Source organism: Mus caroli, chromosome 7 (genome assembly GCF_900094665.2).
Source record: "Mus caroli chromosome 7, CAROLI_EIJ_v1.1, whole genome shotgun sequence".
NCBI classification, from domain to species: domain Eukaryota; kingdom Metazoa; phylum Chordata; class Mammalia; order Rodentia; family Muridae; genus Mus; species Mus caroli.
Genome location: NC_034576.1, coordinates 88,841,763 through 88,859,454, shown reverse-complemented (window position 1 = coordinate 88,859,454; position 17,692 = coordinate 88,841,763). Strand labels below are relative to the sequence as shown.

General features: G+C 34.6%; 2 protein-coding genes across 2 annotated transcripts; both read left to right on the top strand.

Annotated features, from left to right (window-relative positions):
• The first annotated feature begins 2,790 nt into the window (after positions 1-2,790).
• LOC110299467 (olfactory receptor 6F1-like) lies at positions 2,791-4,430 on the top strand. Its single transcript, XM_021169170.1, has 2 exons — positions 2,791-3,834; positions 4,296-4,430. The coding sequence occupies exon 1, from the start codon at positions 2,824-2,826 to the stop codon at positions 3,781-3,783; it is 960 nt and encodes a 319-aa protein (XP_021024829.1). The 5' UTR covers positions 2,791-2,823; the 3' UTR covers positions 3,784-3,834; positions 4,296-4,430.
• Positions 4,431-10,574: 6,144 nt separating this feature from the next.
• On the top strand, positions 10,575-11,576 carry LOC110299342 (olfactory receptor 14A2-like). Its single transcript, XM_021169017.1, has one exon. The coding sequence runs from the start codon at positions 10,575-10,577 to the stop codon at positions 11,574-11,576; it is 1,002 nt and encodes a 333-aa protein (XP_021024676.1).
• The last annotated feature ends 6,116 nt before the right edge of the window (positions 11,577-17,692 follow it).

The window sequence follows — 17,692 nt, the reverse complement described above, 5'->3', positions numbered from 1 at the left end:
GTTGAAAGGGTAAACAGGCTTGTTGAAGAATTTGAATTATTGCAATGTCAAATTTATTTTCTCAGTTTCTTTCTCATGAAACACAATTATTAACTCAGTACTCACCTAATAAGTTTGTCATATTACTCTGACACCAATCTTACTAACTGTGCATGTTCTCTTTATATGCTGGTATGTATCCTTTTTGTGATACTTCCCAGACTTTCTTACTACTGCAGGATATCTCTTTTCATTTATACTACCAAATCCTTTAATTTCATAAATGGTACTAACACAGTATTGATATTTTTGTTTTGTAACAAAATTACACGTTAAGGATTTTATACTGTTCTAATTTATCCTTAATATGTTAAAATTTATGATTTGTAAAGAAAAATGATGCTGAAATATCAACAGCTGTATTTCTGTAACCATAATTTAGACATAAGACCATAGGTGGTGTCAGCTAATGAAGTCATTTGGGATACCATTCTTAGTTCTTGTGGTGGTGACATATCTAGAGCTGTGAAGAATCTCTTCTCTTTTCTAGTCCCCTTGGCAAAGCATTTGACCTTCAACAAAGGGGATTCCTAGGAGAATATATTTGGAAGCCTCCAGGCTCTGTGCTGAAGAAATCATTATTCTCTCAGAGCAAATCTCTGATGTCACATTTTCCCGTAACCTGGCCATTGCAGTAGAAAAGCAACTGAGAAAGAAGAAAGACTATGGTGTTACCAAGTACACAACTGCTGCATCATGGCCAGGACTGCAAGGAGATGCTTCATTCCCTTTAAGTTTACTGAGAAGTGTACTCGCTATATATCTTTACTAAAAAGGAATATTCAAAGAGTATGTAACTGATCATATTATGTTTGTGGAAAATAATAAAGCAGAACACACAAAATAAGTACTGTAAGGGAAAGATTGTAGATTTCATTCCTCAGTTTTCTGCAGGTAATGCAGTGCTCATCCAAATAACTGTCAGTAGGACTTTGGTGATTTGACAAGGTTATTAAAGGAATGATATATTCTTTCTCACATATGTGTTTTGTATGTAGGGTGAATGATTGTATTCTATATGTTAACTGTGTATGATTCACTTTTTATATTTGAGTATTAGTTTAATGAAAGACTGCCCTGATTTTGAATTCATTTTCTCTGTGTTCAAATTCCATGTTGTGCTTAATTCAGCTGAAGAATGTGCTATCCTGTCAATCCCAAGAGCAGTGATGAGATCTTTTAACATAATAAGATGGTGTTTGGAAGGGAATGACATTGGTCTAATTTCATTTGCAAGTTTAGTTAAATTTTTTAAAATAATTACTGTATATTTTGACCTTAATGGTAAATTAAAGATATGCAATACCATTCTTTAAAACAATAAAAACCACTTTGGAATCTGACATTTTATAAATACAATAAATTTTATTCTTAAAGAGCAAGATTTAAAAATACATGTAAACATTTAAAATTAGTTCAATTTTTTATAAAAAGTTTTCTTAAATTACAATTTTGCTTAATTTTCAAATTGTCATTAGAATCTATAGCCTTAAAAGTCAATTTTTCTTATAGAACTGAAAGAACAACCTCAGCATTTTTTTCTTAGCAATCAGTATTTACAGGTTCAAATAGGACCATATAAACTATTACCAACATAATACTACTTGGCTCTTCAGGTATGAAAAAAAAATCTTCTCATAAAGATTCTCCTCTACATAAGTAACAAAATCAGCTCAATAAGCATACAGTATGAAGCATGCATATAGTGTTTTAATCGAGTTTTATAACTTAAATCTCCTAAAGGGTTTGAGATAAGAACCTGCAGATAGACACCAAAGTGACATTGTTTCAGTTATACAATTACTTTGATTGTTACAAGAGGTATATACTGAGTGTGTTTACTATAAAAAGTTCATAAACTTAAAAAATGACATAAGACTATTTTATTATGGTTGTGGTTATTTTACCTACAATTAGATATATGTAGAAGTATAATATATAGTATACATGAATATGTCCATGAGAACTCTATTCACTCTAATGGTAAGAATTCTCACTTTCATCAAGAAATAGGATTATTAAAAGATGCTAAAGAGGTGGGCAGTGGTGGCACATACCTTTAATCCCAGCACTTGTGAGGCAGAGACAGGTGGATCTCTGAGTTGGAGACCAGCCTGGTCTGAGTTCCAGGAGAGCCAGGGATTCACAGAGAAACCCTGTCACAAAAGAAAAAAAGAAAAAAAAAAAAAGATCCTAAAGATAAATATTTCAGAGATCAGGAACATTAAATAGATGTTTATAAACAAATGTCTGTTTTAATTCAGGTCTCTGTCCTCTTCCAACTCATATGTAAATAAGGTACATAAATTTAAAAGTGTGGGTAGCTCTTTCTACTAACAAGGTGTACTACACAGCTGTGAAGGCCTTTACTAGCAACTATATCATCTACTGATTTCTGTATTTTCACATTAAGGTATGACTTCCTTGAGGTAAGGCAGTCCATGTTCTTCTTTGGTTTTCAGTAAAGTTATTAGGATTCCATCCCTGCCCTATAATCTGTGTGATACAATGATAAATATGTTACCTATTTACATTGTGTTTCATTTTGAAGAGTTAGATGGTTAAATTATTTATATTAGATATTTACTATCAATATGAAGTGAGATGGCCCATGTATATTGTATGTAAAATGTCTATTATGTTTCCAACAGTCTTCATTTTCTCTGGTTGCTATGCATCATTTCTTACCACAATAGAAACACATAGTTTGCTCCAGTTCTGATTGCCACTCACCTACGATCACCTGGGTGCTGTTGATCCCTTTCAGGGCAGAGAAAAAGAAATATGGATGTAAAAAATCAAACAGCAGTGACCGAGTTTATTTTTCTAGGGTTTCCAGGCTCCTCGTCACTGCGGCTCCCATTGTTTATGATGTTTCTAACTGTGTATTTGCTGTCTCTCATGGGAAACACTCTCATTATTTTCCTTATTCTTGTGGATTCCACATTACAGACACCCATGTACATTTTCTTAGGAAACCTATCGTTCCTGGAGATCTGGTACACTACAGCCACGGTGCCTAAGTTGCTGGCTACATGTGTTACAAAGGTTGTCACCATTCCTGTTGCAGGCTGCATCACTCAGTACTATTTCTTCTTCTCCCTGGGAGCCACTGAGTGCATCTTGCTAGCAGTTATGGCTTATGACAGGCATGTGGCTGTATGCCGCCCTCTGCATTACTCACTTCTTATGAGTGTTCACATTTGCCTGAGGTTTTCAGCTGCATCATGGGTTGGAGGCTTCCTTGCCCCTCTGCTACCTACCATACTTATCTCTCAGCTAAACTTTTGTGGCCCGCAGAAAATCAACCATTTTTTTTGTGACTCTGACCCCATCTTTAAACTCTCCTGTTCAGACACATTCTTGGTGGAAGCCTTGGGTTACACCTGCAGTTCTGTGGTGATTCTCAGTTCTTTTCTTCTCACAATGAGCTCCTATGGCAACATCGTGGTCACAATAATCAGGCTGTCTTCCCGGGAAGCAAGGAAGAAAACATTCTCAACTTGTGCCTCCCATCTCACAGTAGTGACCATCTACTATGGCACCATAATCTTCGCATATGTTCGACCTCCAGCTAAATACAACTTCACAATTGGCAAAGTGGTCTCAGTGTTCTACTGCGTGATCACCCCTTTAGTCAATCCTCTCATATATACCCTGAGAAACAAAGATGTGATGAAAGCTTTCCAGAAATTTCTATCCCAAAAGAAGTTTTTAATGGGCAAAAACATGCATGGACTTTGAGAAAGCAACAATTACAACCTGGAGAGTAGTCTTAGGCCTTATTTAATCATGGTAAGTATTTGAATTTGGTAGTGAATGTTTATTGAATGAATTCATTTTTGAGGTCTTTTGCTTAGGTTTCCATTAGACTCTTACAAGGAGGCACACTGGTTCATTTACTACAAATTTTATGGAGTAGGCTTTCTTTAAAACTATTCATTTGGAGGGAACGAACTGTGGAAAATTTTATAGGCAAGAGTTTTCATTGTTTATTCTGTCATTTTGTTGTTATACTAAATGTTATAAATAGAATAGCTATAACAAAACTTTTCAGTAGCATTCAAAGCAAACTATGAAGTTTGCAGAAGTAATATTGTCAGAGTTCATTTTTAAAACCAAAAAGAATAGTGTTTCTAGTTAACATAGCAAGCTCTTCTCTCAAGAATAAAGAAAAAAAAAAGTAAGGCGCTAGAAGTTTTCCATTGCTACTTAATGGAAATTAATAATCTTTATTTTTTTTTTATTTATTTTAGTTCATTTTAGGAACAGAAGAGATGGCAAGGAAGGGTAAATCATAAATATCTTACTGGTGAGTGTTTATGAGGCTGCTTCTATAGTGGCGTTCCTTCTAAATGTGAGAGTGAGTGCCATCAGAAAGAACTTAGAGAATCTGCAATACCACCATAGACACAGGGTGAGAATCTGCAGTACAACAAATCACCAGAAGACTGCTACCCAGAGTGAATCTTAAGAGCCACTATATGGGGTAATTAAGAGATTATAATAAAATAAGAGATTTGTACACAAGCTCATGCCTGATATTTTTCTTGAACTCGAACATGAAATCTTACTGGAATACATAAAAGTTATAAGATTATTTTTGCTTCTTAAAATTATTTTAATCATTAAAACTTTCATAGAGGTGTGTAATAATCTGGTCACATTAACCCCTTCCTGAATGCCTTATTGTTTCCCCATCCCCAACAAAGCCCTCTGTGCTGAAAAAGTCCCCACTCCACTTTCACATCTCTCTGCTTTATGACCATGTTTATCAAGGGACTTTGTTTGGGCATGAGTGTGGAGCTATCCACTGAAACATGGATCAGTGGCTACAAAATTGAAGACATTGAATTTCACTTCTCTGACAACCTTCAGGTGTCAATAGTTTTCCTGGGAAGTTTCAGTTCTCATGAGGACATCCCAATCTAAGAATATTTACATGCTAAGTCTAGGCATATGCCTCGAGAAAGCAAGAGTAGATGTTGTGAGTTCACAAACACCATTTTTTTTCATGCTCTTATATTCTTTCCACCACCGAATTCAAAGTGTTTTCTGAACCTTGTAGGTGTTTAATGTGTAGCCCCATTAAGGCAGAAGACTCAACAGTAACTTGTTATCAGCACCTTCACCAGCCCCAAATCTCATTAACACTTCACATTATAATCAAGCTTCTCTGACCAAGGCTCAGAGCATCATGAATCTGATTATGAATGTAAATATTTAGGAGCCAGTTTGACAAGTCTGTTTAACAAAATAAAATTACCATGTTCCCAAATAGGATCATTATCACCTCAGTCATGTGTCTTTGATCAGTTATCAATTGGAGGAAAGGCCCTTGATCCTATGGAGTCTCTATGCCCAACACAGGAAAATTATAGTGCAGTGAGGCAGGAGTGGGTGGGTGAGTGGGGGAGCTCCCTCACAGAAGCATAGGGTAGTAGGGATATGATAGGGGAGATGTGGAGTGGAAACCAGGAAGGTGGATCACATTTAAAATATAAATACATAAAATGACCAATAATAATAAAAAAGAAAGTATAAGACATGAACTTGCCTCTATGGAGTTGGACTCAGATGCGAACAGGAAATGGTGGACTTCAATACGGGCAATGACGTTATTGCACGCAGTGAGCACATATATCGTCACGTGAGAATTTGTATTTAAATATGCAAAGGCTATAACTAGTAAATATTATAGCCAACATTTCCTTAATTTTTATATTTAAAGCTATATATATTTTTTCCTGAGCTTTTGTCAAAATAACTTTTACATGCATGTATGATATTTGCACCAAAATGTACCATAGTATCGTCTAAAATTTAATTTTCCACAAAATATATCAAATATACCAAAATAATATATGGGAATAATATCAAGAAAACATTCTGAACTGACAAAAAGGTATTTCTATATAATATCCAATTTATGGTGATTTTCTTATTTCATTGATGAATAGTAACTTATTTCTATAATCAGACACTGTGGAGGATTTTTAATAATATGTTGGATATAGACTTTGAAATTTCCATGATTTTTGTAATTCACTTAATATTTTCATCAATAAATTTGGAAATACACCTTGGTTTGAAAGTTCATTTTCTTCTGTAACTATGAAACTTCATGGAAGTGCTTATATGTCTTATAAAGCCCTTTGAACTAATGACTACATTGTGTGTTAACACACTTATACAAGCAGTAGCAGGTAAAATGTTGTTATTTGTGATTTGTGCACATTTATTTAATTCCCTAATAAAATTATTTTAAATACCTTATTTGATTAGCAGAATATTTTCCTATAGTGCACCTTTGCAAAAAATCAATGACACCAATATTTCCAAGTTTATTTTTTTTTGTGTGAACAATTCATGCACTGAATTTCAATTTACACATGTTCGAATACCTCTGGGATATTTGTGAAGTGTGAATTGTGAGCAATAAAATAAAATTCTGAAATCAATTATTTACATCAACCTTAAGAAAAATAAAACTATCATTCTTTTAGTGTTTAAGTATAAAACCAGAGTATTCATTACTTCCATTTCTAGTATTTAATAATAGGACTGAAATATGAATATATATAAATATATATATATGTATATATATATATATATACATATATATATATATTTGTATAAGACATAAGATACATGGGCCGAGAGAGAGAGAGAGAGAGAGAGAGAGTTTGATTTTTCAAACATCTATTGCTTATCTAAAAGAAATACATTAAATTCTCAATAAAGGGCTGACAGGGTGGGTCAATTGGAAAGAATATTTGCCAATAAGCATGAGGCTCTGAGTCTGTATCCCCAGCACTCACATAAAAAGTTGGACATGGCCATTTATGTTGTGAGGCTGGAGAGTAGAGGGTAGACAGGGATAGGAGGATTTCTATGGTGAGCTGAGCATCAACATCAATAACCTTAACCTATGTCTCTGCTACTTCATAGTTACAGGTACAATGTAGCCTCATGCCTTTTCTTCCATCATGACTTCGTATACTCAAAAGATGAGACCAAATAAGCCTTGATTTTCTTAAATATTTTTGTTGTTGTTTTGTTATTTTAATTGTTTAGTTTTGTTTTTTCATGTACTTTGTTACAACAATGATAAAAATAACTAGTACGATATCACTAGAATTCTTAGATAAAGTCTCTGTATATTCTAATATTTACTAACAACTATAATAATCTGGTCTATAACTTTATGTTCAGTATAATTTAGAATATATATATATATATATATATATATATATATATATATATTGTAGTTTAATATACTCTAGGGAAACTGTGGGCCATGTTCTTCTTGATCTATTCTAGGGTATTTTAGAGGAACTTATCAGTCCCTCCTTCAAAAAGTACCAAGAATATCACAAATGTCTTACATGAAAAGTAAATATGAGGAAGGTTACTCAGAAAGTCTTTTCTTTGGGGATTTAAAAAATGAATTAATTAATTAATCAATTAATTAACCTACATCCCAAGCATTTCTCTCACTGAGACACTCCCCCTTCTCCTTTCTGAGAGGATGTGTTATCTCCTGAGTATCCTCCAACTCTGAAACATCAAGTCTCTGCCAGATTAGGTGCTTCCTCGTCCACAGGGGTCAAAGAAGGCAACCCCATTGAAAAATGGATGCCAGATCTGGTTACAGCTTTAAGGAGTGCTTGCGTTCCAGTTGTTGGAGGGCCCAGCTTTAGGGAGTGCTTGCGTTCCAGTTGTAAGGTGTGATCTGGAGATCTGCTACATATGTGTCAGGGACCTTGTTCAAGCCCATGTGTGTTCTTTTTTGGAGGCTGTGTTTCTGAGAGCTCCCAGAGGTCCGTGTTAGTTCCTTTGGGGAATTTTAAAACAATAACTCAGTGAGATAAAAAGATGTGTTAGAGACCCTTGGATAACACATTGTTTCAGAGGATATCTTATCAAGATTTATAACGAGGTAAATAACATTCCTGTTTATACTTACTTTATTCTATATTTAAAAAGATTAAAGTTTAGCACAGAATTTTGAATGATATCAGAGGCCTAAATTGTATCTACATGTCATGACTAGAGAGTTTACAAACTTTTAGGTGATCCACCAATACTTAAAGGTTAATATGTAGAAAAATCATTTCTCAATTTGACCTGTTGGAAGCTCTCCCTACATATGTCTGATGACTAATCTGTGTTCCAGGAACTTGAGGAATCTGAATTCTTTCAAATATCTGTTGATAGAATATTAAAATACTCTGCTCCAAAACATAGATTTAAAACTAAAGATATTTTGAGAATTAGGGAGTTAGGGTAGATACTAAAACATGCAACTTAAGAGTGATTTCTTCAAACATTTTTGTACGGTTTTTATGTTTCTTCATCTAGATGGTTATAATCCGCTGATAAGCATCAACACTATTCTCATCTCCCTGACATATTTTCTTCCTGTTCACAACAGCTTGTGCTAAAGCTGTTCAATTGTTCATTTATTCTCTGCATTTGGTGAGAACTGAAAGCCCTGTTTTATTAACCATTCACATAGTTAATCTGTAAACTAAGACTTAATTATTTCACTCTCTTAGGATTTATTTCTTTTATATTACTTTAAAGTGATTATATTTTGTGCTTTTGCAGGAGTACAAGCTTTCCTCTGTCTCACAAAACTTTTTATTTCTGTCACTAGCATTTATCTCCATGTCTAATGTATTTGTTACATTGTGTTACTTTTCAATAAACAGTAAGTCAATACCTAAACATAGTAACCTGCAATGTAGTTACATTGCAGTACTACACACAGAGCTGTACTATACACAGGATATCAGAATATGTGGAGCTTAGTAAAAAGTCTTATCACTAAACATGCTGTGAGATATATGGAGGAACAAGTGCAGGAAGTATTTTAGTGTGATGGTCACTTAAGATTCCATTATGAACAAAACATCAGGAAATCCTGACATGTTTTACTACAAATGTTGTAGTTGAACAATTCATTTTTTTCTAAATATATCCTTTTAAAATACATATTTATTATTTTTATTTCATGTATATCTGTGTTTTTATTCATTTATACTTGTGTACATTGTTCCTGACTATGGATTATAGATGCTAGAAATAGGCCTTAGATTCCTTGAAAATGGAATTGCAGCAAACTGTGAACCACCAAATCGATTTTAGAAACTGAAAATCATCTCCAAAAGTAGCATGTATTTTTTAACTACTGAGCTGAATCTCCAGCCACTCACTTCTTTTGTTTTTAACTTTCATTTTGTCTTTTCGTTTGTATTTTTGAAAATATATTTTAGTGGCAATATTTCTCTTTCCCCTTGCTTCACTCTAAATCATCCCATATACTTTTCCTCTCTTCTTCAAACTCATGTCCCCTTATTTGTTTTTGGTTCTTTTTCTAACTAACAGAGACTGAGCATTTATAGTTATAACACATCACTCTTTTTATACATAGATAGAAAATGATTTTAAAAGGGGGGGTATTTTAATTGCTTTGTTAGGAAATTTATGCCTTGGTAAGTTTTGCTGTAGAGACTCAATGCAAATTAGAAATGGTTAATCATCAGAGAAAGAAAAAAAACTAATTTTAATAGTCAAGGAAGCAGTTTGATAAATGAAAACATATAAGGTAACTATGTATTTAAAAATAGTGGGACAAACTCATGAATTATTAGGAAGTAAGGATAAGAGCTATGGATTCTCAAGCACTCCTGGTAAAGTGTAGCCTGGTTGATCATTTACTCAGTTCTGGACACATGGAGTCTTATAAATCCCCATTTGATCCAGAGAAAACTGCTTGTGATATAAAAGGGAATGTTCATTTGCACTGAAAATAAATGTTTTTATATATCAGATGTGTGATCTGTACAGTAGACTGTTGCATTAGAGATGATAATTCCTCTTTAGGGAGCATCACAATGAAAGAAGCTTCCTTTCAAGAAAGATAGTGGATAATAAATGAAAACATCCAGGAGCCAATCAAAGGGTACCAAATACATGATAGAAATTGGCAATTGACAATCTTTTGAAAATACTAAAGGTACTTTGGTCTTCAGGCCTGAAGTAAGACACTTATTAATGTCAGGTGGAAGCTCTTTGAATGGTAAATATGGCTATGCAAAATTTATCAGTGCTCTGACCCAAGATTAGGAAGAAAGAAATAAAAGAGTGAAGTGAATGAGATTAGGTTTTTATTCTGCAGTTCATTGGCCACTAGACAATTGCAGTTACATGTAAATAGAAATTGAATTAGGAAAAGCAGCATATAGGTATTTTATGATTTTCTAATAATTTATAACAATACATAGTACAATAAATTGTCATAAACGATAAATTGGTACAACTTATGTATCAAAAGAAAGTAACACCTTTCAGTAAGATGTAAAGGCTTTAACAATGTAGAAGTACCTTTGTTGTTTCCTGGGCTCATTCCCAGAGAGCATTTATGCACATCAGAGTAACTACTTAGAACTATATCAGTTTTTTTTTCTTTCTCTCTTTTTTTTTTTTTTTCATTTCTCCCACCTGACAGACGATGGGAAAAACCGAGAATGCCCAATGCCACTAGAATAACAGGGTTCATCCTTCTGGGATTCTCGTCTGCTCCTGAACTACAGACTGTATGTGGGCTGTTCTTTCTGGTAATGTACCTAGCAGTCATAATGAGTAACCTACTCATCATCACGCTCATCACTCTGGATCTGAAACTCCAAACACCCATGTACTTTTTCCTAAAGAACTTGTCCCTGTTGGATGTCTTCCTTGTGTCCATCCCAATTCCAAAGTTCATCATCAATAACCTAACTCACAACAATTACATTTCCATTCTGGGTTGTGCCTTTCAGATACTTTTAATGACTTCGTTCTCAGCAGGTGAGATATTTGTACTGACTGCAATGTCTTATGACCGCTATGTTGCCATTTGCTCTCCTCTGCGTTATGAAGCAATCATGAGTAATGGTAACTGTGTGCTGATGGTGGGTATTTCCTGGGCTACTGGAATACTGTTTGGAGCTTTATACACAGCTGGCACATTTTCCATGCCTTTCTGTGGCTCCATTGTGATCCCACAGTTTTTCTGTGATGTTCCCTCTTTACTAAGGATTTCCTGCTCTGGATCACTCATGATCATTTATATAAGTCTTGGAATCGGTATGTGTCTATGCATGTCTTGCTTTTACTGTGTCATGATATCCTACTTTTACATTATCTCCACTGTGCTGAAGATTCCTACCACTAGAGGTCAGTCCAAAGCATTTGCCACCTGCATCCCCCACCTCACAGTTTTCAGTGTTTTTATTGCCACTGCTTGCTTTGTCTATCTGAAGCCTCCCTCAGATATACCGTCTATTACAGACAGACTGTTTTCTGTGCTGTATACTGTGCTGCCTCCAGCACTTAATCCTGTGATCTACAGCCTGAGGAACAGTGATGTCAAGTGTTCTCTGAGGAGGTTGCAGCAAAATCTCTGTCCCAGGGATTCATACTACTTAACAGTTCAGCGTTTCTGTCAGTGTTATATTGCCTCACAAGTTACAAGCAAGTGTTTTTAATTTTTGAATTTCAAAAGATAACAGAATCTGCACTGCTATGATAAAGCTGTTCTCTTTGGGAACATGTAACTTTCTAAAAGGATTGATCATTTTCTTTTTCGGTTAAGGTTCACTATCTGGTTATTGATAGCACATTTTCTCATTCATTTAGAAATAAATACAAAACAAAAATAACAACAGCACAATTAAATATGAGAAGAGAACAATCAAGGTAAATTCATGTTAGGATTTCTATGCTACTCTTTCTAGTAATTAGGAAGAATAGGCAAGAAGCTAACACATAATTGGCCCAATCCTTAAAGCTGTATCAAATGCTTAAGGCAAAACAAACCAGGAGGAAGTTCATATGATACAAGTTATAAAAGATAAATAGTAGCCACACAGGTTGAGTGTATTATTAGAAATACACTGGAGACTGACATGTGAATGAAGGCAGGTCATAAGTCTAAGGGATGAGTTGAAACAATCTTAAAAATGTGAGAGAGTTTAAATACAACAAACTCCTTTCCATATTATAAAATGTTTACTACTAGGGAGAGGAGACTCTTGACTATCATACCACCCTAGAAAGGGGTCCTCTGTTTGGTGAATCTATCAGAACTTTGTTCATTGAACAATAAGCTAACAGCTACTGTGGGCTGTCACTACTACTGGGCATGGAAGTTTTTGGTTGCTGTGAATGTCTTTGTGTCCTTTCTGCTCCTTTAAGGAAATAAACTTTTAAATATATTAGTTTATCAAGTTGGACTTAGGTGGAATTACCTTAGTCTTTCTTTGGTTCTTTCTCGGATGTGAATAGTACTGTTTCTTCACAGGAAAACTTAAGATAACCATCAGTTATGCTTGTCCTTCAACCTGGCTGGAGAGCAGGAAAGTATTATCTTTTAATACGTTAGTGTGTATGTACTCCTTGGTGCATACAAAGAATATATGGAACCTACTGAAATTGCAGACTAAATCACTTTTCATTTAATGATTTGTTTTGAGGTGAATTTACCATTAATTTCAAATAAATAAGATATTCTTTGCTATCTATGAACTCTCTTTCATGATAATTATTTGTATTTTATTTTTAGTTTCCATTTATATAAAAATACATTGTTTACATGAGCCTTTCATAAGACATAGTCACTGTCAATCATATTAACAATGTTTTACACTCACTTTGACTAATGGTTACGAGATGATAGTCATGGATTGAAGCAATGTGCATTTACTTTATATCCTATCTCGTCCTAGACATACATATTGAGACAAATCACTTCTCTCTATCCTCAAGTCAGAAAACAGTTGTACTTACCACTCTGAGATACACTGTACTAAAACCACTGCCAATAGTAAATCCCCCAAGACATCTGTAGTTCCCTTAAACCTTCACCTAGCCACCAGTATATTAATTTCCACTAATGAAAATTAATGATAATAAACACAACTTATATAAAAATGACCCAGCTCTGCTTGACACTACTTCAAAGTCTAGATGCACGTAATTTTGACTTATAGAATATAAATATAATCTCAAGAAATTAGTTACAACAAAGAAAGGAGAAAAACTATATCATCCTAGATACTCCCATTAACATTAGCAGACCCATAAACAAACCATGCTCCCTGCTCTAAAATGGTCTCCACAAGGTATCTCTCTCTCTCTCTGCTGTTTGATGTTCAAAACACACCTGTTTTTACTTTATAAATAAACTTTTGTTTACTGGTCTTTTGTGTCTGTTTATCATTTAGCTCATTGGTGAGGACAAGAATATAGAATGAAAGTCATCTGACTTTCCTTGCCAACCTCCCCCCAAGTATCTGTGATCTTGACTAAAACACACTAATTTTTTTCTCATTTATTGAGAACAACCTGCACTAAATCATGCGAATTTGCCAACTTCTATTTTCCAGCCTACTAAAGGTTATCTGATAGTCAGATTACAACTCAGAGAAGTTGGATAGGGAAGTTAATAAATTAGTATATTTAATGCATTTCTAGATCATCTGATAAACTCCCAAGAGGCCTCAGTTGTCATCCACGTATTTAGCTAACATTCTTAGCTTGTGTTCTGGGGTTAGATTTTCTTATTTTAGTTCACCTCAGTTAGGATCTAAGATCACTGTGTTTCAAAATCATGGACTTGCTTCAATTCCATACAACTAACTTAAAAGATGCACTTTAATTTTTAAAGCATTCACTGTAGCTATTTAAACCTAGAAGTGCCTTTGACATTAAGATAAAAGTAACAAAGAAGCTAGAATAATAAAATTTTCAAAATTGGGCTCTTTAGACCCCACTGTATAGTGGAAATAGCTTTTTTTGCCAACAAGCTTACACCAATAGCCAGGAGTCTCCAGAGCCACAGTTTTGTCCCTCAGAAAGTCACCCTGCAATCTTAGAGGCTCTCCAGGTAGGAGATGCACAGCTCCAGCTGTGGCTGAGGGTGCCAAGCCCATGCACAGGAGCATGCCACATGCAGACCAAAGGCTCCAGGGATGCTCTGGTCTCCTCCTGAGCATCTCAGCTGTCATGCTGACACAGGCCAACTTCTCAGAAATGACTGGCGGGGTCACAAGATGGACACATGTGCAGACTAGAGAGGAAGACTTCCTCAGTTGTTGACATTTTAATACAGAGATGCACCCCTTCCAGGCTTGGGGGCAATTCCAAGAGGGTGAGAATCTGAAGCCTTGATCTAAATCATGATGAGAACCTGGTCAGCTTCACCCAGCCCTGTGCTTCTGCACACACGAATGCTTGTGCATGTGTGCAGGGCTTCTTCTCCCTGTTTAAAGGTGAACATGTCCTAATAGACAATGGCAGTGTCTTAAATTGCCACCTTGGATTTTGAAATACTTTATAGTAAAGTGTTGATTTAGTTTGTTTCTTTTTCTAAAACTGAATTTCTCAAAATAGTTTGACCTGTATATGTGCTGTTTAGCAATTTCTACTAACTTGACCTTTTCTAACTGTTTAATAACGTCTCTGCATTTAACAGGGCAGATGTTCTTATGTCTTAAAAACTTCATATCTTATGACTAAACTTAATGTTTTCACTCATCTGTTGCTATAAAATAAGGGCTCTTGTCTACTTCTACAAATAGAATTATCAGCAGTGAGGATGCACCAGCCCTTGGCCACACAGTTAGCCCTGGTCCAAGACACAGGGTGTCACCACTGGAACCTGACAGTAATGCCCCCATTTTTATGAAGCTGCTTTGCTACTTCTATAAGTTGTTCTAGATTTATTTTGTGGTTGAGAATTCATTTCTTTGTAATTTTCATCCCTCATATTTACTTCAGCTCCTTTCAGAACTTTTTTGTTAACTTATAAGAAGGTCAGGTACTATTAACAAACATTACTTTATGATGGAAATTGCATATTTTTATGGTAATCAATTGTAAATGTTTTTCTATTTTGACTGGGTGGTTGTTACATCACGATTATTGTACTACAGCTTACTATGTGAAACAGCTCCAGAGTCCTAGTGTGGCCTATGGGACAGCTGCCTGGCACCTCTGCAAACAAAAGTGACCCTGCGGTGACAGAAGACGTAAGCTTGGCTGTGAGCAGCATACCAAAGAGCTCAGAAGCACTTTCTCCGAGGCCACCTGGGCAGAGCCAGTGCTGGTGGTGCCCATGCAGGGACTGATGACACTGCGCATTCTAATGCTGACTCCAGAGGTCATACTGTCTTACTGTTTCTTTATTTTGGGAACCAATTCTAAACCAAAAATGCCAACTTTACTTAAGGAAAGGACATTAATTTCTACTGACAGAAGATGAAAACTGTTCAACATGGTTTTCAACAAGATCCTCTTGCTGTAGCAGTAACCTCAAGCAATTAAAACTTGGTGTCAAGACAAAAGTATAACCTTTGTGCCTAAATCCAACTGATGAGCCTAAGCAGGCTGAGCAGGTTGATTGGATCCTGCTCAACAGAGTGGATGTAAAGGGCTCTGACTGCTAAATAAAATCTCCATGGATACCCTTAAAAAAAGAAAAAAGAAAAAAAAAAAGAAAAATGTTGATCCTAGATCTAGTTAAGACGACTTCTTCTTATATTTATTTTTGTCCTACCACTTGTCACATACTATGGTCTTCTTTCTCAGTGTTTAGTCTCAAATATTTACTGGAAGCACAAATCAAAGGAACTAGAAACCACTTACCTTACTCACCTCTTAATGATGAAAGACAATATGATGGATAGGACATTCTAGAAACATCAAAAATAGAACACAAAACAAATGAGACTGCAAAGCATTTTAATTCCCCTAAACCACAATCTACATATAACAAGAGTACACCTGTAAAATGTGTTCAATATGTCAATAAATCATAAATAGTTATGTGGGTTTTAGGCTTATGAGTATTGTGCCTTTGACATTAGTCCAGAAATAATAAAAGTTTCTAAAGTAAATTGAGGTATTTAGACAAAGAAATCGAAGAGAAATGCCAAAATTTAGGATTACACTGCATGTAATAAAAAGACAAGAGGACAGTAAGCCAGAAAATGCTACCAAGCAACAATGGGATATTGATGATGGGGACAGGGTTGATCTCAAAAGGCTCAAAGAATATAATATAAGCAAAAATGCTTTGAATCTGCCCCAGGAAACACTCCACGTTAGACAGAAAGGAAAGATGTATTTTAACATTTAATTTTTTAAGAATTTTATATATGATTACTGTATTTATATCCTTTCTTCCCAATTCCATTCATTCCATGACTTTTTCTCACTTCCTTTCAAATATTGATCACGTTTAAAAATTGTTACTATTATACATGCACACGCATGTATATTCATGAGCACATGCATCATCACAAAGAAAATCACTGTGGGCCATTCTACTACTGAGGTATAAAGGCAAATTGAAGAGAGCTTCTTACTTGGTTGATATCTAGTGGTTTCTTGCATGTATAATGTTGAAGAATAAAGAGTTAAATTCATAAGTATTTTGTGTAAAATCACATGAGAATTTTCTTATTCTGAAATTAAATTCTAAAACTAAAAATGTACTGCTGTGTAGCCTGAGTAACAGATAATAATCTGATTATGATTATTAATATATATGTCATATGATTATTATTATATATATGTGTCATATATATCATATATATGTCATTGTTTATAATATTTTTGTATATCTTTTACTTTGAAGTAACATCTATTTTCTAAATTATTGGTAATGTGTTTTTTAAAGGTATAGAAGAACAAAGAGTGCTTTAAGATTGATGTGAATTAGTTTAAAGAAAATAAATGCATCCAATGAAACACATAACCACATGAAAGAAAAAAAACTGTGTAAAATTACTAAACAAGATAATTTAGCATAAAGATTGGATAAAACATGAAAGGAAGCATAATGAAATCTTCAATTGTTATATGGAGGATTATGACATTGATGATGTGATAAAAATGATTACAAAATTGGTTATGCATAATTTAGGATTTTGAAAATGAAGAAATGTTTGATATTTTTGGAATCTAACAATTTCAGAACAAAAAGGTGCAAAAACTAAAAAAAATAAAAATAAAAATACAAATAGCCCTGCTGAAATTCACATTAGTTCTCTTGTCTCTGTTTTAAGAATGCCTGATAGGAAAGACTTATGGTAGAGGAGGATTTAGTTCTGCTCCTGATTTCTGGATAACCTCATCCATCTTGGCAGAAAAAGGACGTGTATCTAGAGACCTGATCATCTGGGGAAGAGTTTGCACTGCCCCCCTTCACATAATAGTTCACCAGGTAGAAGAAAGCCCTAGAAGAAGTGCCAGGCTCTAAGTCTTAAGATCTTTCCATACCATTTCTAAGTACCAGCGAGGCTTCCCTTCGTGATTAATCTAAAGTCTCACCAAACAACTCATTCATCTTGGGTAAAGTGTGAGAACATATGAGCCCATGAGTGATACTTTAAAAACAAACAGTAAGAGATAATTTATATCACAAAGTCAGAATGAACCCATGACTGAATTACATAAAACCCATATTAAATTAATGGCTGAGTAAGTCAAGGCTCAAGTGAAAATATTCACTTAAGTGTTTTCTTTACCTAGAATTTCATGATGACCTTTTAATATAAAATGTTATTTTATAATATTTAATATGATTAAGTTATGTCAC

What these genes read in the sequence shown, in the direction of transcription:
- LOC110299467 (XM_021169170.1), top strand. Translation starts at nt 2,824, where the DNA reads ATGGATGTAAAAAATCAAACAGCAGTGACCGAGTTTATTTTTCTAGGG.
- LOC110299342 (XM_021169017.1), top strand. Translation starts at nt 10,575, where the DNA reads ATGCCCAATGCCACTAGAATAACAGGGTTCATCCTTCTGGGATTCTCG.